The sequence below is a fragment of the Ranitomeya imitator genome, chromosome 2 (assembly GCF_032444005.1).
Source record: "Ranitomeya imitator isolate aRanImi1 chromosome 2, aRanImi1.pri, whole genome shotgun sequence".
Taxonomy (NCBI): domain Eukaryota; kingdom Metazoa; phylum Chordata; class Amphibia; order Anura; family Dendrobatidae; genus Ranitomeya; species Ranitomeya imitator.
This window is the reverse complement of record NC_091283.1, coordinates 788,435,363-788,461,488: the sequence shown is the minus strand read 5'-3', so window position 1 is coordinate 788,461,488 and position 26,126 is coordinate 788,435,363. Positions and strand designations below refer to the sequence as shown.

Genomic DNA, 26,126 nt, shown 5'->3' with positions numbered 1-26,126 from the left:
GACTTTATCCCCGCTCTATTAAGCAGCGAGAGATTAAAAATGCCTATATGAACAGGCACATACTTGAAAATAATTAATATGGCATTACGCGTTCACAACTGAATCACGCTCGCTAGAAACATTAAGCTTTATATTGCATTTATTTCAATTTGCAAGGTTCCTTATTAAAGGAGACATTTCCTAATAGCAGCCTCATTGTTACACTCCGGAAACAGGGCCGCTATTGTTTCCCCTGACACTTGTTGCTTTCGATATTTCTCGTGTGAAATATGCACTATGTTCTTCCCAATAATATCTGGCGGGGAGGCCATTTTTTTTTTTTTTTTTTAAATAACATGTTTCAACGCCAAGCGAAGGCGATGATACAAATATTCCCGTTTGTGACATAGAAAAGACTAATAAACACGCAGCGACTGTCAGGGCCCAATTTGGTGCGGAGTAGGGTCGAAATATAATATCGACATATATTGACACTGCCCCCCGAAGAAGCTCGCAACGCGAAACGCGCGTCGGGGCACCTTGTATGCACGGTGTATGCGCCATCGTCTTTTGCCATGGGTAAGTTCCGTCTCTAACCACTGCTGTCCTATGCACAATGCACTTTGGCACAAGCACTTTTTTTAGGATAGGACATATATTGCTCCACTTACCCATGTGTGGCCATATGTGGTGATTAAGATCTAGGCTCTAAATTAGACCTTTATATTTATTTGGGTATACACTGGCCATACGTTTTATTGTTATGGGTACAGGGCTTTTTTGCTAGCATTTTTTCCATCTCACCTCTGACCCATTCTCTAGTGGCGATTTCTTGCAGCCATCGTGCATACTATTGTTTGCTCTCTTATCCCCTTACAGACACTCGTACTGTGTATCTTTGTATTTAGATTGGGCCACTGTGTGTTATTGTTTTTTATGTAACGTGTATGTGAACAATGTAATAAAATTTGGTATTTTTTATTATTTTTGTGGTTGGCCCTGTGTCATTATGAGTCTTTAGCTCCCTCTTGTTCGATATAGGTATGATGATCGAAATATAATATCGGCTTAATTCGTACATAGAACGAAAGCTAGATACGGATTTCTTTATAGCGTCAATTTCGGGATAATAAAATAAAATTAATTTAATAAATGGAAGCAAATCATTGCTGGACTTAACAATTAAAGAGTATCTGTCATCAGGTTTATGCTTCCGTAAAATAGAGGCAGAGAAACTGATTCAAGTGCTGGGACAATTATTGGGACGCTTTGAATGAAGTTGTCTGGGACTTTAACATTATTATTAATTATGGCGTATCCTTAGGATAAGTTAGGTCTGATCAGTCAGTCAGCTGTTCCCAGTGTCAGTGGTGGACAGAACTGCTCAGCTACGCTCCAGTGACAGAATAGCGGCCGGGTACTGCACACACACCCTATTGATTTGAAGTGTAACACCCGGATGCCGCCACTTTACAGTCGACAGAGCTGTGCAGCTCCGCAACTGGGTAGTTCCACCAGGAACAGCTGATCGGCAGTGAGGCTAGGTGTTGCACCCCCACCAATCAAAGATTAATTACTTATCCTAAAAATAGGCCATCGATTACGGAGTGTGAACGCTGCAGCCAATCACTGGGATCAATGGTCATGCTAATGTAGACGGCACTAGACTTTTTAAAACCAGTTCATTGTTTTGGAGAAGTTCTGAGAATCTCCATCACCTGCACTAATACCATAGTTATCTGCCGCGTAGAAGCATCAAGAGTCAAATCAAAGCAAATATCTCTTCGTTCACATCTCTGGCAAACTACACTTTGCTCCAATGTTGAACTACAAATATTGATTTTTCCGTGCTGCATCTCATTGACACATCTGATGCCTTTCCGCAAACAGCGGAAAAATAATGACTTGTGATTTTCTTTTTGGGTGGCTGATCTGCAAAGGCATTTTAATTGAAAAATAACCTAGAGTTAAAGCTGACGAATTAAAATGTCATTCAGTCGGAAGAAAAAAAAAAAAAAAAAAGTGTGCTTTGTTACAACATTGCATGTGATAAAAATACAGAGACAGAGAAATACTAATTTATCCAGTGCTCGGCAGAGGAATTTTTTTGTGATGACGAGGCACCGCTTGTATGGACTGGACGGTCACTAGGGAGCAGCAGAATTGTGGGGTCGGATTGATAACATTTTGCATTATTTTGGCGTCCAAACCGAAATTCTTAATTGTGTAATACTCGTGTACGAACCTAAGCTGTAAAACAAAAGGTATCATTGTAGCCCATGGGAATTAATGTAAGGTCCTTTATCATGGTTTCTGCAATACTGGCAAAAACACCAAATGCAGGGTGGTGGAAGCGCATTGTGAATGTTATAATAGTAATCAGACATTATATAATACAACTATTTATAGGCAGTAACAGATGCCAGAATATAGAACATTCCCATTTACTGGACAATGTATACAACAAAAAGAGTAAGGATGGATAAACTCCAGGAAAATATATCCAAAATGAGCCAAAAAAGTGAAAATAATTTATAATTTACTAATATTATTTTTGAATTCCACATCATTTTCAAGAACTAGATGGGAGATTTACATTGCCATTGTTGTTTGCCTAAATCAGTAAGACAAGTGACTATAAAAAATACTCTTAGCAGAGAAATTGGCTTCTTTCTCCACTTTTTTCTTCTTTCCCTGCCTCCTAAATTCATCAACGACTGCGAAAAAAAAGCTATAACCCGTCTTCGTAAAACTAAGACAGACTATCAGTTCACTTAGGTATCAGATTACAGCGGCCTATTGAAGTCTATGTCTTAGAGCAGAGGGGAGGAGGCAGGAGCAGAGTGAGAAAACAAGCAGAGACGCACAGACAGAAAGTGCGGCTTTCCAGTAAGTGTTTTAACTCGTCCCAGAGCTGTGTTCACAGTATTGCTGTATAATGTTATATATGTTGCTGCTAGAATAAGGAGAGAAGTGATCCCTCTAGTCTGTGGGTGCTGTGTATGGGAGATTGTTTCCAAACACTCTCAGAGACAACTGAAAATTAGGGCGAGTGCAGACGAGCATAGATTCTCTTCATCTGAGAGAATTGGGCTAATTATGCAAATCACACTCTGATCAGAGTGTTAGCACAGTGTGATCCATTTTCTACATTCTGTTAGTCTGTGTGAAATTGCACTGCAATTGGATTTCATCCGAGTGCAGTCCGATTCCACGTGCTCACTTACTTGCATGGCTGAGTGCAATCCGAATATCGGATCAAGCTCGGGCATGGTGCGACATGTCCACAGCCCCGTAGAATAACATGGTGATGAGTGCTTCCCATCAGAACGACGGATAGCACTTGTCCAATTTTTATGGTCGAGTGCACGAGCCCTTAGTCTGACACCATGAGTATTTGGAGAGTGTTTTGATATTATAGAGTCTCTGCACTATTTCTGCACCTATTAGGTAAATTAGGTTTTTCATTGCATTTTTAGGTGCAAGTACAATCCAATGCTTTGTCTGATCTAACTCATACCAAAAGAACACATGTCCTTAGAGATAGTGTACAAGTGGTGGACTGTACTGCTGAGTTGATGTATGTAAAATGTAACACATATTGATATGAGGGAGATCTGCCCAGATACATACTATAGGGACAGACATAAGTAAAGTTTGGGAATGGCCCATAGTGGGAAGGGAAATCCCTAATACAAGAGGACTACTTTCTCATAGTCAGATAGGGAAGTAGAGTAACCAAGGTCAAGTTCAAGTTGCAGTGAGCAACCATCTATCGTTCGGGACAGTAGGAGGCCTTACTGGGATCCCTTGTGGACATTCCTGCTACTGTCTGGAGCTCAAGGCTTGGTGCCGCTGCAGTGAAGTGTGCCTTTATCTTCTGGCGTACAAGGGACAATGGACATGGAACCGTGTGAAGGGAAGGTAATAGATCCCAGGTGCACTGCCGGGCAGGACAAGAACTGAGAGGAACAGTAAATATAGGGATAGTCCAGGAGGAACGGATAATAATGCTGATGATGAACTGTATTAAGGAAACAAGGAATAAGAAGTGTTGTGCCCGATACTGCATACTACGATCTGATAAACCTGACCCGTCCAGTAAACTTTTGTTTGTTAACATGGACTGCGAGTCCCTTGAGTTATGTGCGGCGGCTCCTGAAGTCGGAGGACTGGATAAAGCGGAGGCCGGTGGCCTACAAGAGAGCGTGATGCACCCCACACCTGGGAGCAAGCTGGGTCTGGGACATGATTTTCATGTAAAGCGTCAGGGCGCTATGGAGAAAACAGGAAAAATACAAGATAGCCGTCATATACTGGCTAATAGTGCTATTACTAATGAACACAGGGCAGCTTATTATTGAGAATGCAATGCATCAGATTTACTAAGCATTGTCCCAGTTACACAATTTGAAGACTTGATGGGAGTTGACACGCTCAGTATATTTTACAATTGCAGGTTTCAGATCTACTTGTGTATGTAATTTATGTAGCCACAAGCACATACACGGTGAAACAAGAAACAAGCCTCATTACTGCCTGTATTCCTTCCACTGAACAAACACGGTGACAATTATCAGAATTTCGTTGGACTAATTTGCATACTCATGAGGTTTCCGCAGAGAACCTTGTCCCTTTATAACACTCCTCACAGCGCAGTCACATGATGTAACAAATGTTAATCTTGCAGGAACAGCACAGATTCGAAGGGTAAGAGATCAATCACTGACAAAAAGAAAAAGGAAATGGGGGAAAGAAAAATCAGACAGCTTTTAAGGTGTTTCTAGAAAGGAATGTCGTTTTCCTGCCAAGATGTGTATTAAAAGTATGTTTGCTTCATTTACAGAGACGGGAAAACATTGCGGTGTTGAGTACGGTACAGTAAAGCTGCATTCCAAATGACATCAAAACCAGAATTAGTCATTTTTTGCTTTGGTTTAATTTTTTTTTTTTACAAATATAAATAATAGTGTCTTAGTGCAACTCTTGTCCATGGGACCATACATACTTAGAATCGCAGCCCTTTACCATTCGCTTCAGTGAGGCTTAAAAGGGTTGTCCAGGCTTAGGGCTCAAGTCTGTAATCACTCGCTGTGACTGCAGATTTATGAATCCTCAAAGCACGCACAGTGCTCATTGTCAGGATTCTCCAGTGCCAGGGGTCATGTGACTGAAAGTATGCAATTTGCATACCTCCTGCCACATTCTGACTAGACATATCCAGCCTCGCTTAGTTGACTGGAATTGAGCAAGGCCATGCATGTCTAGTCGGAATGTCAGCGCATTCTTGTGGTTATGTGCCCACCCACTGCTGGAGAATCTTGATAGTGTGCTCACTGCGCACTGGGAGGATTTATAAGTCTGCAGTCACTTAGAGTGAGTGCAGACTTGAACCCCAAACCCTGGACAATCCATTTAACTGTAATACCAGATACAGTACATGGACAAGAGTGACACCATTTCTAATTGCACCCTGAAATACGAGGATGTCTTGCGTTTGGAGACCGGATGGCTTTACGCTTTCACTTATTAAATGATGCACACTTGGCCAAGCTGAGCATGCGTGCTTATAATGACAGTGGACATACCTGCCATGTGTACACTGCTTGGCCGATGGCTATACTAAATGTCAATTTTAAGCATAGTCCAGATTCATTAAGCAGTTCGATATAATTTTGGCGTAAAACTACTTGAAATACAGCAAAATTATTGCACAACTCAAAGCTGTGCAAAGGTTTTGAGAACGTTAGCAATATTATTATGCTAGGGTTGGCCAACTGACAACTTTTTGCCAATTGGTCAGAGCTGGGTTGGACAGGGCACCACCAAACACCCCAACAAATTGATCATAATTTTCAACAAAAAGGTGGGCGTACATTATGACTTAAATGTAATCAAGTCCCTGACTGGCAATGATGTGGCTTAATTTAAAGCTGCACCAAAATTTAAAAAAAATGGAATTCCTCAAGCGTTCTCTTAACTAAGGCTGGTGTATAAAATGCCAGTCTTAATAAATTGGGGCCCAAGTGGTTTTCCCATTGAGCAGATTTCCATGTTTGCAAAATGTGTTTTTTACTGCCATAAACTTAAAGGGACTGTTCAGTTACCAGCTGAAAAGAGAAAAGTCAGTACCAAAATGAGATGATCACCAGTTATTTATTTACCGCAGATCTTACTGCTTGGCAGCTTTAAGCTCAGCTCTACGAGCACGGAACTTTAATCTGTGACTACAAATTAGTCTACAAAATGTCTGGAGAAATCTGGGACACAACTCCTTAATCTGAGTAATCTGGGACACGTCAGCAGCCTCATTATTGGATCAAGTTGCTGTTCACCCCCTGAAGCTCCATGTATTCTGATTCGCTGCAGTTTATACACAGGTCTATCACCGACTCACCAGGAGCAGGAGGTCGATGTATGGAGAGATGACGGTGGCCCAGTGGTTAGTATTGCAGCGCTGGAGTCCTGGGTTCAAATCCCATCAAGGACAACATCTGCAAGGAGTCTGTATGTCCTCCCCGTGTTTGCGTGGGTTTCCTCCGGGTTCTCCGGTTTCCTCCCACACTCCAAAGACATACTGATAGGGAATCTAGATTGCGAGCCCCATCGGGGACAGCAATGATAGTATGTGCAAACTGTAAAGCGCTGCGGAATATGTTGGCGCTATATAAATAAAGAGATTATTATTATTACTTCAAGGGAAGAATATTTCTGGAGTGAATATTAGTAAATTACCAGGAAGAAAACAGAGATTTTCAAGGAACTGCTGCACATATGATGGGGGTAATGAGCCTTACTTTCAGGGATCCATTTTGACACTTATTGATCATCCTATCCTAACTGAAGGATATGTGGTCGCATTGTGAGATTTGATGAAGTCTGATTCGAATGCAGTGGAAAAAAAATCTGCATTTGAAATCAAATAGATCCAAGTGATTCAAACACCAATATATTTTCAGAGTATTTATACAACAAACTTTTTTCTGTTCTGCACCATAATCCTGTAACCACTGACATGTGCTTTACATCCAGTCATGGAAGATAACTCACTGCAAGGTCCATTGAACCTACAGATTTCAGATCTTTAGCAGACAAACAAGTGTGTCCAAAGTGGTTCACAGACATTTCCAAGAGTTCAGTGTACTTTTACCAGCTTAAACAATGATGAGTTCAGGATGTGCTGAGACAATATGGCTTTTCATGGGATTAGAGGTCATGGCGAATAGCAATCTGTCTCATAAAATAATAAAACGGTATTAGCTGCCACACGATCCTTTATAGGAGCCTACTCCAAATCCTCCCACCTTTACTTTGTTATTTCTTAAAGCAAAGTATGGGTTAAACGAACAAGCTGAACAAGTTCTCGGATTGAGTGTGCTAGTTACTTCATGATATAGTCTATCTTTAGTGATATTTATGAAGGCTCCGATACACATTAGACTAATGTTGGCCAAACCCAACGCTATCGAAGGGTTCAGCCAACACAGGAATAATTTTGGGGGACAGATGATTGTTGGGGAAGGTAAGTATCCGGCATGTCCGATTTCAGACTGCTGATCCTTTTCTTTCTTCTGGAGATACGCCACAACAGACAGTGGCTCTCAGATCGAGAGCACAAGATTGCTTGGCCGAACAGATGATGGCTGCCAACTGGCCGATCAGCCCAAGCATTGTTCCTCTGACAGCAATCTCATATGTATGGTGGGCTTTAAAATTGTGTCATCAGTTGTCAGGACAATGTTTTATCTTCTCTCTTCCGTGTCAAAGCTTAATAGAGTCGCGTCAAACCATAGATGGCCTTCGGTGAGCTGCCTGAGTGATTCCGCTTACCAAGCAAATCCTGACCCATTTACTCAAACCACATGCAATGCAATGTTCTCATAAAGACATTAACAAGCATCTGAGAATCTCAGCGTGGAAAAAATCCACATACATAAATGTTACCAAAGAATAAGGATGTGTCGCCTTGCCTCAGCCGTTCTCTCCGCTGCTAAAGTTTGCGTGTTTCTCCATTCCGCAAATCCTCGCAGATGTGTTAATTCACCTTTATATCTCATGAAATACTACGGTGTCGTCCTTTCCGAATTCTGCATGCATCCTATCAGTAAACCATCTGTCAAGCAGCAGGCTTTTGGGCATTCTTTATGTGTCCTTCAGAATGTGATCGCTTTGATACTAATTTGTTCTAACAAATGAATTGACAAAACGCACATTGGTAGTGGTGTGTTGTCTCAATAAAATAGCAGTACGACATCCACATCCACCGAGGAGACAGCCGGCACCGTATCACTAATTCAGAACTGCCCATGTTTCCAAATAACATGGTGATATTTTCCAAAGACCTTTATTTTGCTCTTATTATGTCTGTAATTATGAAGCTGCCGTCTCACGTTCACCATGGTAACCTTGCCTTAAGAGAAACACAATTATTCACCATCTTGTTCATTTCTTGTAAAAATATTGTTGACATGCGAACAGCAATGAAAACAGTTATTGAAATTAGAATTTACATTGAAAACCTTTTTTGCCCGGGATTATAAAGTTTGTTTTGTTTTTTTTATAGACTTATCGATCTTTTATATCTAATTTTCAGCCAAATAGGATACATCTGTTTGGTCAGATGCATGAAACCTTGCTTTTATACGATGATTTACATATACAGTTGTGCTCAAAAGTTTAAATACCCCGGCCTTTTTTTCAGAGAATATGAATGATAACACCAAACTTTTTTCTCCACTCATGGTTAGTGGTTAGGTGAAGTCATTTATTGTCAATCTACTGTGTTTTCTCTTTTTAAATCATAATGACAACCCAAAATATCCAAATGACCCTGATCAAAAGTTCACATATCCCATTTCTTAATATCGTGTATTGCCCACTCTAACATCAATGACAGCTTGAAGTCTTTTGTGGTAGTTGTGGATGAGGTTCTTTATTTTCTCAGATGGTAAAGCTGCACACTCTTCTTGGCAAAAAAGCCTCCAGTTCCTGTAAATTCCTGGGCTGTTTAGCATGAACTGCGCACTTGAGATCTCCCCAGATTGGCTCAATGATATTGAGGTCAGGTGACTGAGATGGTCACTCCAGAACCTTCACTTTGTTCTGCTGTAGACAATAACAGGTCGACTTGGCCTTGTGTTTTGGATCGTTGTCAGTTGGAATGCCCAAGTACGTCCCATGCGCAACAGTATTTGCTGATAACGTGCTGCATTCATCTATCCTTGAACTTTGACCAAGTTTCCTGTGCCTTTGTAGGTCACACATCCCCAAAACATTAGCGATCCACCTCCGTGCATTACAGTAGGAATGGTGTTCCTTTCATCATAGGTCTTGTTGACCTCTCCTCAAATGTAACGTATATGGTTGTGGACAAAAAGTTCAATTTTGGTCTCATCCCTCCAAATTACCTTGTTCCAGAAGTTTTGAGGCTTTTCTCTGTGCTGTTTTGCATATTGTAGGTGAGAGTGCCTCCTTATTGTGCATCTTGAAACAGCGACACTGCTAGTTTTCAGAGTCCAGTATTTCAGCTGCTGTAATTTGTGGGTTTTTCTTTGCATCCCAAACAATTTTCCTAGCAGTTGTGGATGAAATTTTTGTTGGTCTACCTGACCGTAGTTTTGTTTTTACAGAGCCCCTGATTTTCCACTTGTTAATCAGTTTGACCGCTGCTGACTGGTATTATCAATTCCTTGGATATCTTTTTGTATCCCTTTCTGTTTTATACAGTTCAACTACCTTTTCCCGTAGATCGGTTGACTATTCTTTTGCTTTCCCCATGACTCACAATTCAGAAACGTCAGTGGCTGGATGAAAGATGCAAGAGTCTGTCTGGATCCCAGAAACTCACTCAGCTTTTATGCACACACACTGATTACAAGTAAACAGGTCACACGTGAGGATGTTACCTTTAGTAGCCATTCAACCCCATTTGTGTCAACTTCTGTGCATGTTATCAGGTCAAAATCACCAGAGTATGTGAACTTTTGATCAGGGTCGTTTGGATGTGATTATGATTAGAAAAGAGAAAACCCAGTAGTTTAACAATAAATGGCTTCACCCAACCACTAACCATGAGTGGAGAAAAGGTTTTGGTGTTATCATTCATATTCTCTGAAAAAAGTCAAGAAAGCAAAAATTCTGCCGGGGTACGTTAACTTTTGAGCACAACTGGAATGGTAGAAACATCCAGTTCATCAGTTTATTGGAAACAATGACACCGTTACGTCCTCAGCTAATAAAATAGTCCCTTGTTTTGGTTGTTTCTAAAAAGGATCTGTCAGCTCCCCTGACTTGCCTGTTCTATATTTTACTCTTTGTTAGTTTGTTTGTTTTTTTAAAGCTTGCATTTCCATTAAAATAATTTTGGAGCATTTTTTCTTTAAACTCTGCACTTTACAGTTCTTCTATTATTCTTCCTGTAAAAGTATGAAAAAAACGACCATGGGGTAGTGCCTTTCCATTTGTCAACAAAGAGAGTCTTTATATAGACCGAGATGATCCACATCAATACTGAGAATGTGAGAATGTAGGAACAAGACCCTATAGGCAAAGGAAGAAGCAATGTACAGATCTGAATTTATTGAAATATTTCCAGGAAGAACAACAGAGAAATAGAATAGGGCTGTATACTGAGAAAAAAGTCACAATTGTTATTTTACGAGTAATAGAAATTAACAATACTCGCAATGATGTAACTGTATGTCAGTGCTGGGAAACGGATATGTGGTGGCTGCTATACTACATACCCAGGATCTGTCTCTGAGGGCAGGTGCAGACCACCGTATATTTGGTCCGAGCGCGATCCGATAAAATATCAGATTGCACTCGGACCAATGTTTTTCTATGGGGTCGCGCACATGAGCGATTTCTGATCTGCTATTTGGATCGTGCAAGAGAATGAGTCAGTGGAAAACATCGGGCTTCACTCGGATGACATCTGAGTGCTGTCCGATTTCTGTGCACTAACACAATGGAGAAGATGGAGACTTTTTTTTCTCCATCTTGAAAATGGTATCACACTCTGATAAGAGCTTGATCAGAGTTTAATTTGCCTAATCTGCCTGATTTTCTTGGATCTACGGGCGTCTGCTCCTGCTAGCTACTACCTGCCTGCTACATTTTAGGTCTATAATAAAAAAAAGCTATAAAAAAGTCTTGGATAAAACCTTTAATTTCATTCAATGGATGAATCAGTATTGTGCTTGTGATTGGTGACCAATTGTCAATCACTGAAGCTCTACCAAAATATCTATGTAAGGCACCTAAAATGTAACGGCCAGGTTTGTAGCTTTATCTTTTGGGTTCTGGTAACTACAAATACCAAACTAAATGAAAAAGAGTTAAGGGTGCACTGAAAAAGAAAAAAATCTATAAAGCTATAATTGACACTGCATCAGATTCTAGAATGAAAGTAGTGTTTTAATAACCTCCACCTAGAACATATTCCGCTCAATGCCTCTAAGGCTTTCAATAAAATACTCAACCTGTACAAGCATATTTTCTTGGCTTAAACAACAATCTAAAGAATATAAATGTAGTCTGACTGTAATGACATATTTATAGGCCAATAAAGCTTACACTGCTCCTTCTTGCTTCACTTAAAGGGATATGGTAAAAAGGTGCTGCTAGGGAAAAATAATTTGATTTATTTTATTATTTTTTTTAAAACCATTACCAGATGAATTACAACACCACGTTAAGCTGATGAGGTTTACACCACATTGCTGCTGCAGCTCTTCACAAATATTATTCATTCAGCCTTTTTTTTTCACCTACTATTTGCAAACGAGGCATGTTTTGTGATCACAGATGCTACCTAGTTCCACAGAAAACATGCATATACAGACATTTCTGGTAAACAAAAGCATTAATCAGGCTGACACACATTATGCTACGGTTTCCGACGCTAGTAAATTATATATTTATATAAGAAGAAGAATGAAGAACCATGTGAGCCTCAAATTCTTGTTCGTAAATAGGAATACTCTTTACAATAGATTTAAAAACTTTGCAAGAATAACGCCTTACTTGTCTTGGCCGCAAAGCCCCCTAAACACATTAGATGGCAGTCGGCCGAACGACGCTTTGGTCGATTGTTCGGCTGACAGCCATCTCGGACGTCCTTCCCATACACAGGAGCGCCCATTTGGCCAAGCGCTACCGTGTTCTGTATTAGGCTACTTTCACACTGGCGGTTTTTTTTTTAATACGTCGCAATGCGTCGTTTAGGGGAAAAAACGCATCCTGCAAAGTTGTTTGCAGGATGCGTTTTTGCCCCATAGAGTTACATGACCGACGCATTGCGACGTATTGACACACGTCGCAACCGTCTTGCGACAGTTGCGCCGTGTTGTGGCGGACCGCCGGGAGCAAAAAACGTTACATGTAACGTTTTTTGCAGCCGACGGACCGCTTTTTCCGAACGCGCATGCGCGGCCGGAACTCCGCCCCCACCTCCCTGCACCTCACAATGGGGCAGCGGATGCGCCGGAGAAAAGCATCCGCTGCCCCCGTTGTGCGGCACAACAAACGCTAGCGTCAGAATCTCGTCCCGAGGCAATGCGACGGGCCGAATCCGACGCTAGTGTGAAAGTAGCCTTAGATAGGCAAATTATCTCCAGGAAAACAAAGAGAGACAGTTCAAAATTAGACTGGTCGATCGACATCTCCCCGACCTCAGTTGGTCGTTACCTCCAAACATATTAGAGTGTCGGCCGATCCCGTCAATATTGGCATGTGCGGTCAACATTAACCTAATGTGTAACCTTAAGCTGCATTAAGATGGCTGGATTTTACTGGATCCAGTCCATGGCTAGTTGACAGACACATCCCTAACACTTCAGCTGTTTTCTGGTGGGATAATTCTTTTTTTTTTTGGCCTAAATAAGATTACTGTACAGTGTATGATGGAATAAAGACATCATTTTCAAAAATACACACCACCAGAGAAACTCATCATCAGATACTGAACAAGCAGAACAAGTCAAGGATCAGATATCTGAGAATGGCTAGCCACTCCTGTGCTGAAGCCTCTTCGGTTCGCTTCTGGCCTCTGTACACCGGGCACCAACAGTGACATGTTGACATGACATGTTTACTCTGCAACCAATCACCGTTCTTTCGGACCGCCATTGCTGGAGTCAGAGTTAGGAGGTTTGGAATTACTTAAGTTTGGAGTATTTTATGGTTACAGCGACGACACCGGAAGTGAATAGGAGAATAGCTATGGGCAAATCAACAATGAAGTCACTGGACAAGGTCTTCAAATGGAGGAACATTTCACTAGCAATAAAAGACACAACTAGTACATTGTCTGGTCTTTTCTGTAGCAACATATGGTTGTGAAACGTATAACCTGGATGATTAAGAAACAAGACAGAAGAATCGACGCCTTCAAAATGGGGTGCTGGAGAAGGAGGTTATCAATACCAAGGATGGCAAGAGGAACAAACAAATCAATTTTGGAAAAAAAATCAAGCCACACATGTTACTCGAAGCAAGGATCATCAAGCAACGACTTTGGACACATCGAGAGCGATCACTAGAGAAGGACATCATGGCCGGAAGAATAGAAAGGAACCAACAAAATATTACATTGTAACAGTTACTGGAAAAGGACATCATGATCGGAAGAGTAGAAAGAACAAGGCGAAGAGGAAGACCAGCAGCCTGATGGCTTGAGACTATCAATATAATGGTGGTGGACCTATCTAGGCTTGCACAAGACACGGTAAATCTTACTATAGTTCATCCATCAAGTCCTCCTGGCTCAAGATAGAGTTGAGGCCGGTTAAAAAAAAAAAAACTTTTGGTAAAGAAAATAAAAATCTGAAGGAGCGGGACAAACCCTTTAACCACATTTCATAAGACAATGATGACTACTGAAATCAGTGAAAAAATAAGTATGGAAATCACAAAACTGCGCAACTAGATGATAGACAAATATGTAATCCATTTCTATAAGAGGCCTTTTCCTTCTTCACATTTGCTGAGTGATGCTTTATTCAGCTGGATGATCATTTCTGGGCTGGAGATGCCATATTCAGCAGAATCACTTCTGGCATTGCAATATCTGATTCTATACATGCAGCAAAACTAAATATACCCTTGCAGCCCCAGTAATTTCAGGACAGAACATACTCACCGTAGACAAAAAGAGGACAGAACACGTCAAACTGAGAACTCTTGAACAGTAGAATGATCGTGAGAATGGAAAAATTTTACTCCTTCAATCTGCCTGATTAGAAGAAACATTGCAGGTACTAATCATACACAACTGTGCACAGCTTTCTATACTAATATCCTGAAATCCATTCTTCCATCCACAGAGCCGAATCTGAACATTACATAGAAGCAGCAGTGTCACAAAAAACAACCAAATATTAAAAGGAAGGGCATACGGTCATCATAGAGGGGCTACCCTGCACAGGAGCGCCCTCTACGGGTCAGAGCAGATCGAGGCTAATGAACTCTTTCTACACAGTCACAAATCACACGGCCAGCCATTTAACTGACTGCATTTAACACTGCATTACCCTTGTGGCAGCCGTCGCAGGGAAAACAAGCAGCCCACTATGACCAAGGGTTTGCCCCTATAGCTCACATAAAAGGGGTTAAAAACAAAACTGGTTTCTTCCTACAGACCACTACTCTCCTCCCTGGGTTGTGTGCATTGTAGTGCAGTCTCACTTTACTCAACAGAGCTAATCAGCACCGACAGAAAGCAGGCATAGCTTTATTTCTAATCTTTCACAACCGCTTTAAAAACATTACAAGAAAAAATGTTTACGGGATTTAATGGGCGGCTTTTGGGTCACTTTTTCCACTTCCCTTTCAGTCCGCTGCAGCCATATTTGTGATCTTACATCATGAATCTCCTGCCAGCTCTCTCTCTCTGTGCCGTTATAGTCGACTATGATTTTCCTAGATTTTCCTTCTCTGCCAGAGCTTTATCTATCTCACCGCTCTCACTCCAACCCTCAGTTTCCGTTCAATAAAGCACCATCCTGAGACTCCTATACAGTCTCAAGAGGGATAAATTGCCACCCGCATTGTTCCTCCCTCCAAACATTCTAGATCACGTTACTTACTATGTGCTTGAGACTCTCCTACAGTAAAATATGTTACAGGTGCTGACACTTGCTCCACACATGATCTTTGTACGGTAGGCGATCAAAGAGTCAGATAATGGATTCATTTATTGTAATGTCATCTAGCATTTTGGAAAGCCCAGCACCACCACATCCGGATAAAGTAACTAGTAAATACTCTTGCTGTTTTTCTTTGTACTGCACTGCCTCTACAGCTTCTGCTCTTCCTCCCTGCAACCACCAGCTGTCCCTCACTGGTAAAGGGTCACAGGCCACACCCCTAATGACATCACCACGTAGTGCACAGAGCTGAGCCCCGCCCACTACGTGCAGAGCTGTGCTTGACTCTGTTCACATCACAAACAGGAAAACGATGTACAGACTCTACCAGGTCACACAGACGCAAGTTACAGCTCAGAAACAGAATTTTAACACCAAGTAAATCATGAAGTTTACTCATTTAGCAAAGGCTTTACGATGTTTTAATAAACTGTGTGCCCAGAAAATACCTTTAAAATACGACTGGAATGAAAACATACAGATCACACAAAACAATGCGATTGCCTTTATCATAAATGCAGCCAGGGCAATCAAGGTGACCCAACAAACAAATTATACCTGGCTGGGAAAACACATATAAAAGGTCATCGCAGAACACTGAAAGATCTCAGAAGTCAATAGTTACCCAGTTCCGTCTTTTCTTTGAAGACATCCTTGAAGTTCAGACCGCTATTCAGTATGGATTGTCTGTATCTCAAAATACATTCTTTGTGGCCATTTTTTCCCTGCTCTTTCAGTTTTAGGGGTAAAGCCCGGAGTCCACACTTCCATTTTGAATAATCCGCTTGTGCCCATTTTGTTAAGTCTTCAAGTTTGACAATTACTTTTTCTGAAACTGCGATTACTTCATCCTGTACAAAGAGAAAAAGAAATAGTCACACGGGCTGTTACTGGTAAAGCTGGATGAAAAGCAATATGGCCGATAGTACGGATCTCACAGCGGCGGTTTTGCAAAACGCAGGAATCATGTATTAATTATTCTTAGCTTATATAGTCATCATAACAACGTCATCGCTGTCCCCATTGGGGCTCACAATCTAGATTCCCTATCAGTATGTCTTTGGAATGTGGGAGGAAACCGGAGAACCCGGAGGAAACCCACACAAAGACGGGGAGAACACACAAACTGCTTGCAGATGTTGTCCTTGGTGGAATTTGAACCCAGGATCCCAGCGATGTAAAGCTAACCACTGAGCCACCGTGCTGCCCTATAGTAAATCAGCCTAGTTATGCAACGATAGATCCCACAAACTGCTGCTTAACCAGACTTCATATGTGAATTTTTGTGGGAGAGAAAAGGGACAATTTATGTTGGGTAAATTATGGATCTTCAGTATTGAAGAATAAAGTAGAATTTTTACCACCTTGACTTAAAGGGATTTTACATTTTGGATAATCCCTATTTAGTAAAATGATCCTTTGTCAATAAGCTCATGACAAAAATGTTCCCCAGATGGGACTCCTGTGATCAACTAGAATTTCTGTGAAAACCGGGCATTAAACGTTCAACGCACCAACACAGGAACAATTTATCATTATTCAGTGCCCATTCATATGAACGGCATTCATACAGGACAGGTCCTCCTCCAAAGCAAGAGGTTCTCTCTGTAGCCACTCTCCGCTGTGATGGAGAGATAGGGATCCTGAGATGGGGAACACAATTCTCTAATATTAGATAAATATGGGTTTTCTAACTAGACAACCCCCTTAATATGATATTATTTAACAAATGTAACAGAAACAATTAAACACAGACAACAATGTAGCGCACATACTATCCATCGCTCCAAAAGGAACAATGACCATCAGCAGAGGCTTCTTTGCATTTTTTGATAATAAAGGCTTGTAGCACAGGACAAATCATGCAACAGCTTTGATTTGACCTGTGAAGGTTCAGTTTGACAATAAAATCTGTTTTTCTTTTGTTTGAGCAAAGAAAACAAACACAAATGGAATGGAATGAATAAACGCCGCTGAGGCACGCAAACAAGGGAAAACCTAGGTGATAAAGGAGACATCCTTCCAGTGAGATATTGCCTAATTACGGCTTTTAAAAGAAAAATATATGAAGCTGTAGATGATCAAGTAAACTGGCAAATTTGCCAAAGCTGACAGATTTATGGGGAAATGTATAGACGTGTGTTAGTCTGGAATGTAGGTGACAGCCAATAGTAAATTATTATAATGGAAGACTCTGTATGGGACACACTTATCAACAGAGGTTTTTTTCAAAATGCATACAATAAATATCTATAAAGAGGTTGGCCAGCGCTTTCTTAATGACGGCCTACCCTTAGGGCTCGTGCACACGGCTGTATTATCAGTCCAAGTACGATCTGACTTAAGCTAATATTAAGCTGGGGCCGCTCACATGTCCGATATTTTCCTCGGACTGAGTCGGCCTGATGAAAAATAAAAATTGCAGCATGCACGAGTTGGATCTTATTATCGGATCGCACTCAGCCACGCAAATTGATGAGTCCGTGACTGCACTCGGATGACATCTGAATGCAGTCTGACTTCCACGGACTAACAGAATGGAGGAGAATTTTTTTCTATCTTCCCCTCATCTGAGATAATCAGATCACAATATGATCACACTCTGATCAAAAGCTAATCAGAGTCTCATCACAGTGCGATTAGCATAATTAGCCCATTTTTAAGGCTGAGAGAATATGTGCCGGTGTGACCCTAGCCTTAGATATTTGATTAATGGAAGTTATCGGATGCTGCAGCTCCGTAAAGACGATAGTGACCACAGTCAGGTACTGCAGGTTTGAATAGGGGGTGAATCTGCTGTATCTGGCTGTGGCCACTAAAGAAATTACAGAACTGCTGTGTTCTGGCAGCGTCCGACAACTTCCAGCCGCCATAACAGCTGTTTGGCGATGGTGCTGAATGTCGCACCCCCACCGGTCAGATATTGATGGCTAGCCTAAGGAAAGGCCATCAATAAAAATCAAAATGTAAAGGCCAACTTCTTTAATACAAATTATGTAAAAAATAAAAAACTAGTTTAAGCTCTAATTCTGTCTATTGTGACATGAATCTACTTTTAAATGACAAAATGTCATCACAACAACATAATCTATATTACTGCATAGTTGCAACTAGGACGTTACAAACATATTACTTGGCTTCCAGTGCTCATTTTAAAGAAATCATTCAAAAAAGTGTCTTAGGTGTATTAATGCTAAGTGTAACAGTGTCAAACAAAGGTATTGCCGGAGTCTCGGCAAACAGACATCAATTGTATGGTTTAATATGGGAACTAAGTCATAAGATCAACAGTAAAGAAAGAAGAAAAAAAATTCTGAGCTTCTCTTATTAAGCAAATGGTAAAAAATGGATAGCACCAGTATGGGTGAGTTTTATGGACATATGAACATGGCCATAAGGTGACATGAAGCTTTTCCGTGGAACTACGTGTCCTGGACGTTTTTTGTGAAACCAGGTGTCCTGGACCTTTTCCGTGGAACTAGGTGTCCTGAACCTTTTATGTAGAACTAGGTGTCCTGAACCTTTTATGTAGAACTAGGTGTCCTGAACCTTTTATGTAGAACTAGGTGTCCTGGACCTTTTCCATGGAACTAGGTTTCCTGGACCTTTTCCGAGGAACTCCTGGACCTTGGTGTCCTGGACCTTTTCCATGAAACTAGGTGTCCTGGACCTTTTATGTGGAACTAGGTGTCCTGGACCTTTTATGTGGAACTAGGTGTCCAGGACCTTTTATGTGGAACTAGGTGTCCTGGATGTTTTATGTGGAATTAGGTGTCCTGGACCTTTTCCATGGAACTACGTGTCCTAGACCTTTTATGTAGAACTAGGTGTCCTGGACCTTTTATGTAGATCTAGGTGTTCAGGACCTTTTATGTGGAACTAGGTGTCTAGGACCTTTTATGTGGAACTAGGTGTCCAGGACCTTTTATGTGGAACTAGGTGTCCTGGACTTTTTATGTGGAACTAGGTGTTCAGGACCTTTTATGTGGAACTAGGCGTCGAGGTTCTTTTATGTGGAACTAGGTGTCCAGGACCTTTTATGTAGAACTAGGTGTCCAGGACCTTCTATGTGGAAATAGGTGTCCTGGACCTTTTCTAAGGAACTAGGTGTCCTAGACCTCTTTAGTGGAACTTTGCCAGCAGCCCAGATAAATCACTTCATTTTTCCAAAGCAGCATGGCCATAGGATATAATGGGTACATATTATGTCTGTGAAAATCATAGATGGAACATGTATGTAAAAACAAACAAACCAGATATCGGCATGAAGCCTTAATGCCCTCGTGCACATTAGATGAACATCAAACCGGTTGACCATCTGGTGTCTATGGAGGCCTCCAAGCTGTCCCTCAATAGATGGTGTAGGGGAAAGAAGCATCAGGCAGTTGGAAATTCAATGTTGATCCTTTGCTTTTTGGTATGATAAACCACTGCTAAAAGGTTTCTGCCCATTGAAAACACAAGAACTCTCAGCGAGGGGAGATAGCCGTCTGCCATACAAACATTCGGTGGATAGCTATCCCACATGTCTAGCCAGCTTTACTCTATCTATTGATTTCAGTGAGTAAAAACAACACCAAAATCTCACCATTATAAACATATAAAAGTGACACTAGCCATGTATTTCTACCCACAGCCCTACACAATATTGTTCATTAGTTTTCCAGCAGAACATAGTTGAAATACGTCACAAGTTAGGCTGACCCCCACATTTTCTTAAATGTACTTTTTTCCTCACTCTCATATAGCGGGTTCTCAACACTTGAATGCTCAGAAGACAAGGCAGAAACACTCAGATTCATTTGCCAGGTTCACTTCTTATAATTATTCTAAAAGTAATATTCAGCAATAAAACAACACAAAAAAAATGGAGACCTCCCCACGGGCACATTAATTATCTAACATTTCAATCTGCTGTGAAAGAAAAGCAACAAACTGGAGTAGACTGAATTGAAGAAATGATGATGTTGAATTATCAGAAAATGAATCCATGAGAAACTCCGAGTTGTGCAATGTAACAGTTCAGCTATTTCTCATCACCAGCGGAGAAGGGTGCATCGTGAATGGAGACTTTTAGGTCCATTTAGAAGCAAATGTAAGTTGTCACGCTGCGATGACTAATGGTTTGCTGATCTTTTCAGAAATGAAGTTAATATAAAATTCTTGAAACTCTGACTCATCTCAGAGCAGGCTCTTGTTTAGAACGTGTTTTGCTTTGGTTTTGGACGCAAAATATTGATCTAAGCTTTCTACTGCAAAATAAAAATAAATAAAACCAATAAAATCATTGCTCAGACCCCATCTACCTCCTCCGCTGATGCACGCTCTGCAGTCTCCCTGCACACACGGAGGTTAGAACGTGAAGGCAGCTTATTTTTCTATTCCAGATGTCCAAATATAGGACACTGGCACATTTTCTGAAAAAGCACCGCCAACTGGAAGCTCTCACAGAAGCGAAGCAAATAACTTCCTAAAATATTTCTGTTGGTGGCTCGGGATTTTTGGGAATTCAAGGTTGTTCCTGTAGTAGATTACATAAAGTAAACTTTACGCCAAAAAGTCTATGTGTAAAAACAATTTAATTTTTTTTTCCTTTCAGATGCTTAATATGAAGGGATAAATTAGTACACCTGTTAATGGCTGGACTAGCACAAAGGCCACCCAAGACTTAAAGGGATTTTCCATTTTCTGAAAACTCATGTCCCTAGATGCAGTTTATTTTCAAAAAGCAAAACTACTTTACTCACCTTCCCTAGGTTCAGAGCTGAGTCTCTGCCACCATTGTTTGTTATTGTCTGCAGCGCTGACATCACGTCAACAGCGCTGCAACCAAACAGTAAACTCTGCGGCTCTGCTGAAGCAGACAGCACGTGCTGCTCTTGAGTACAGTGACTGGCTGCAGCATTTGATATGACGTTAGCACTGCAGACAATAAAAGACTCTGGAAGCAGTGACATAGAGACCTGGACTTGAAGAGGGTGAGTAAAGTAAAGTCACGGCTGCTGTTGCCATTTCGCATCAGGCAGTGGTCAGAGGTGTTTCTCAATGGGGCGGTAAAAACGCAGCTTTCTTACTGCCACATAGGGGCGGTAAAAACACAGCTTTCTTACTGCCACATAGGGGCGGTAAAAACACAGCTTTCTTAATGCCGCACATCCAGGGCCACAACAGTAAATGCCATCTGTGTGAGACAGTCGCCATTTGTCACTAACAGCAGTGGCCAGAGCTAAGCTCTGAATGCTGCTGTTAACCATTTACATGCTGCTTTAAAAAATTTTTTACATGATCGCAGGAGTTACCATGACAGCTGGGGATCTCCTAAAAGCCCCCGTCACTGCAATTTTGGCTATCCAGTGAAACTACACCACAGGCTGAGCTTAAAATGATTTGACCTATATACTTGCATACTATGGTACGGTATTTAGCATGGGCAAATAGACAATCACAGGTTCAAATCCCCTAAGAAAATTAAACAATAAAGTAAAAAAAAATGTAAAAAAAAAAAAAAAATTAAATATGAAAAAATAGAAGCATCCACTCATTTTCCACCATTAATGATAAATAAATTATAAAAGAAAATATATTTGGTATTTCCATATCCATAAATTCAGGTTTCTAAAAATGATCAGGATATAGTAATATCAATTTAGAAATGGTAAAAGAAAACAAAATGCCAAAATTGCATTTTTATTTTATTTTTATTTTTTTTTTGGAGGGTGGGGGTCACCACGCCTCCCTAAAATAATACAATAAAAAGTGATTAAAATGTATGAAGCTCAATATATCAATAAAAAGTCAGCTTACTATGCAACAAAAAAAACTTTCATAGTTTCACTAAAGGAAAAATGCCACAAGGATCAGAAAAAGGCATCACAAGAACTCATTTTATTTTTCAGATTTATTCTTCAGATTTTTTTTCCTGACCAAATATTTGAACTCTATGATATTATGATGTGATCAGAACTGAGCTGAGATTAGTATTTCAGAGAAGCAGGAGCAGGAGCCAAGTTGTCCAGATTGATCAGCTTGAAGAGTCTTATATTACATGTAAGCATGTAAGGGTTCATTCAGACGTGACAGTCTGTGAAAATCGGACTGCACTCAGATGTCATTCGAGTGCGGTCCAATTCTTTTCATGGATCCATTGACTTGCAAGGCTGGTTTTGATCTCTCCCTTGGATCTAAATTGGACATATTTCCACGTGAAACATCATGGCCATATGAACGGACCTAAAAGATTATCACAGGTACTATCTGTGAAAAACACAGATAGGACTCATACGTGAAAATCGGACGTGTTAATGAGCCCTAAGAGGAAAAACATTTTTTTTTTTATTTTGAGGTACACGGTTATATTTTCATGTTTAGGGTTTCATTTAAGAAAAAAAAAAGAGAGTTGAAATCAAAGTGTTCGGCTGTGAGAAAGATAAATTGAATTTATAGACAAAGCTAGAGCATTTCCAGGGAATTTCTATTCCGCGCCCCTGCCACCTGTTGTAATGGGAGAAGCGCGCAGAATCCCACTATCACCATAACTGGCAGTTGACCTTTCGTCTGAATTTAAAGTTCAGAATGAAGATGAAAGTGTGAAAACTCATTACCGAAAATCAGCAGACTCCTAGAGAAGATTCTATATCACAAACACTGAGCAAATGTTTTCCAGAATAAAGTAAACATTATCCCATAAGATTACACAATTTCTAATAAATGTAAATATCAGTTGTGGGTTTCTGTAGGTCGTGCTTTTTTCACTGGATGACAGTCTTATATCAGACGGAATGAACAGAGGGAGCATATATTCACACGTGCCGGGTTATTACTTTTTTTGGTTTGGTCTTTGCAGTAATTTATATCAGTGATGAGGAATTAATGTAACGAACAAATTTGATTTAAAAAATAAAAAATGGCTATCATTCATACATTGCAACTATAAAAAAAAATGAAATTTTGGGGTAAGAACTAAATAGCGAAGAACAGAAAGAAATAGAAAAAATTGAGAGCCACGCCAAAGGAAATCTGCTTTTCTAAGGCTAGGTTCAGATTGCGTTAGTGCAATCAATTTAGCGCCTAGCGCTAGCGGATTGCGCTAACGCAATGTGATATAAAGGGGTCGCGTTAAACGTTCCCGCTCTCGCAGATCTCCGATCTGCAAGAGCGGGGAACGGACCGCGGGCGCGCCTCGGACGCTGCAAGCAGCGTCCGCGGCGCGCCACAAAACACCAGCACATCGCTAGCGTGTGCCGAAAATGGCACGCGCTAGTGATGCGCGTCCCCATTGCTGTTAATGGGCGCGCTAACGGACGCGTTGCACGGCGTTAATTTTGCCGTGCAACGCTGTCCGTTAGCGCGGTCCCATTAACGCAATGGGAACCTAGCCTTATATACAAAATAATTAGTAGAAAATAATGACACACTCCAGAATGAATGAGCTCCACAGTGACACTCGTTGCCCAACGTTTGTGTGACTTTTATGTGACTATTTTAAAGTTATTACATGGCTTAAAAAAAAAAAAAAAAAAAGTTGCAGGTAGCTTGTTACATAAAAGACTAAAGACTTGCATGCTTGCCTTGCCACTGTTTTGTTGCTTTAGGCCATGGTTTGCAAAACAACCCACTGACAATGGTAATGTAACAATTCGAGTTTGTATGTCCTCCCTGTGTTTGCGTGGGTTTGCTCCGGGTTCTCTGGTTTCCTCCCACATTCCAAATATATAATAATAGGGAATCTAGATTGTGAGCCCCATCAAGGACAGAGATGATAATGTATGTAAAGCGCTGTGGAATGAATGGCGCTATATAAGTGAGCAAAATAAATACGGTAAATAAATACAAATTCTGAATTTCAATGTTTAGGTCATTAGACATGTTGGTGTGTTAGTCCTCCCCTTCAAGGGTTTGTACGGTGCGATTCATAGGAAGCCAAACAGTACTGATGAATAGGAATGAGCGGACACGTGGAAGTTTGGTTTATGGTACCAGACCTGGACTTTATTTCAAAGTTCGGTTCTGGTACCAGAACTGTATCCGACCTTGAACCAGAACACGGACCCCATATAAAAGAATGGTGACTTGAACTTTAGCCTGGAAAATTTTCTCTCTCTTCTTCTCCCCTTTTCTCTGTCTTTGTCTGCAACGTACTCCCCCCTGGAACTCCGAACATTGCACCTGACTTCCATGTTCGGCATTTAGCACCAAACACTCATTACTACTGATGACATCACACCTACATAGACCTCATACAAATGGACAAAAAAACACTTAAAAAATAACAAAAATGCTGCAAAAACACTGAAAAACTGGAGTTTCGTGCACAGAATTTTTACTGCCAAGAAAGCAGGTTTGGGTTTCAGAAAAGAACTAGGTGCATGTTACCGACTGGTCTAACAAGAGTCACACTAGGTATGTTTCGATGCAATGTTATCAGCTTCCCTCATTTCCTGATGAAGACTTGATGCAGTTTGTAACTTACAAAGCAAAACCATAAAAGGGGTTGTTCAGCTTTGGAACATTTTTTCCTTTACTTAAATGCATGTATCTTGGGCTAAAATTAATTTTTACTATTGGGCTTTATTCACAATTTTGCATTGTTTGGCTTTTACCACCTCTTTGCTTCCCTGTGCATTTAACTTAGATGTGATCTACAGCCATAAATCAGATAAGAAGAGCTCAAAAAAAGACAGATAAAAGAGTTCCAAACTTACCCGTGAGACCACCCGAACAAGCTCAATGACAGTTCTCAGTGAACTTATTCTGCAGCCAGAAATACAGAGGCTACAGAAGGCAAAATATTTAATGAAACCAAATTGTAAAAATGATTTTTAGCCCCAAATACATGTATTTAAGTAAAAACAAAAACAAAATTGGACAACCCCTATAAGTAATGGTAAATGTCATTAGCTCTCACTATTGCACAATGATGTGTTCTGCTGACGTCTATGAAATATCTCTAGGGTGAAACTTATATAACAAATATTTCATTGTAATGATCGGCATCTTACATTTGATAAGTAATCCTTTTGAATGAAATTTCTGTTATCAGATCTTGCAACACCGGAGCAAACAACTGAAGCCTTATCATAATCATTTTTACATTTCTTACTCAATTTCAAGTTCTAGGTAAACAGTACAAGAGTAAACTGTTAATATGAATAGGAGCAATCTGCCTGAGACTGCAGTGTGTGGTTTTTTTTTCCAGCCTTCTTCATGACATTTTTTGTGCCACCGTCTCCACCATTGTTGCTGCTGTTTTCAATTTGGATTTAATAAAACATTTTGTATTTGTAGATGTGAGTGCCAGCTATTATTTTGACTCTTGCTGCTATAAGAGTAAATTGTTACCCAACTTCCTAGATCACCATGTAATCATTTAGCAGAACAGCTAAAGCCGGTTTCAGTTCATTATAGCGGAACAGTCAGCTGCTGTATTAGATTGCGCCATTGTGCGCCTATATTGTGATGAGCCCCAGTCCTTGTCTAATGTATTATGAGGATTTTCCTCACACCAAGATCATTATATGCCTGTTTTACTGTCATCCCATTATACCTGTCACTACTGTAGAAGGTCTGTGCAACCCTCATGCAAACTAATTCAATGACAATCCTGAAGTATTGTCCACATGATCAGTAAATTTCCTTAAGTATTTGCAGTGCGTTTCTTTCTGCAACTTTGTCACTTCTTTGCGCGTTTCTGCAGCTTTTTCACCCATTGACTTCAACTGAGTCAGTCAAATCCGCAGCAAAAACGCAGGTATAAAAATGTTTGCGGATTTGTTGTGGATTTGCTGAGTTTTTACTGGCTTCCTGTGGTATTTCCCACGCTGTCATCTGTGTGACAGTGTTGGAAACACCGGCATGGTAGTTCTTTTCGGAGGTAACGCTACCACCGGTAAGACCATCGGTCAGAGCGCTGCAGGATCATGCTAGCAGATGTCAGCGTGACCCCGCAGCTGTGACCCGCAGGAGTGGGCTGATGAGACTACTGCTCTCATCGGGCTACGT

At 40.7% G+C, this 26,126-nt stretch overlaps 1 protein-coding gene across 1 annotated transcript in view; it reads right to left on the bottom strand.

Annotated features, from left to right (window-relative positions):
* The window catches only part of ARID5B (AT-rich interaction domain 5B), a 339,225-nt gene that overhangs the window by 259,107 nt on the left and 53,992 nt on the right, over positions 1 to 26,126 (bottom strand). Inside the window, exon 3 of the mRNA XM_069753619.1 lies at positions 15,754 to 15,979. Within this exon, the coding sequence (XP_069609720.1) occupies positions 15,754 to 15,979 (226 nt within the window). The remainder of the gene's footprint in view (positions 1 to 15,753; positions 15,980 to 26,126) is intronic.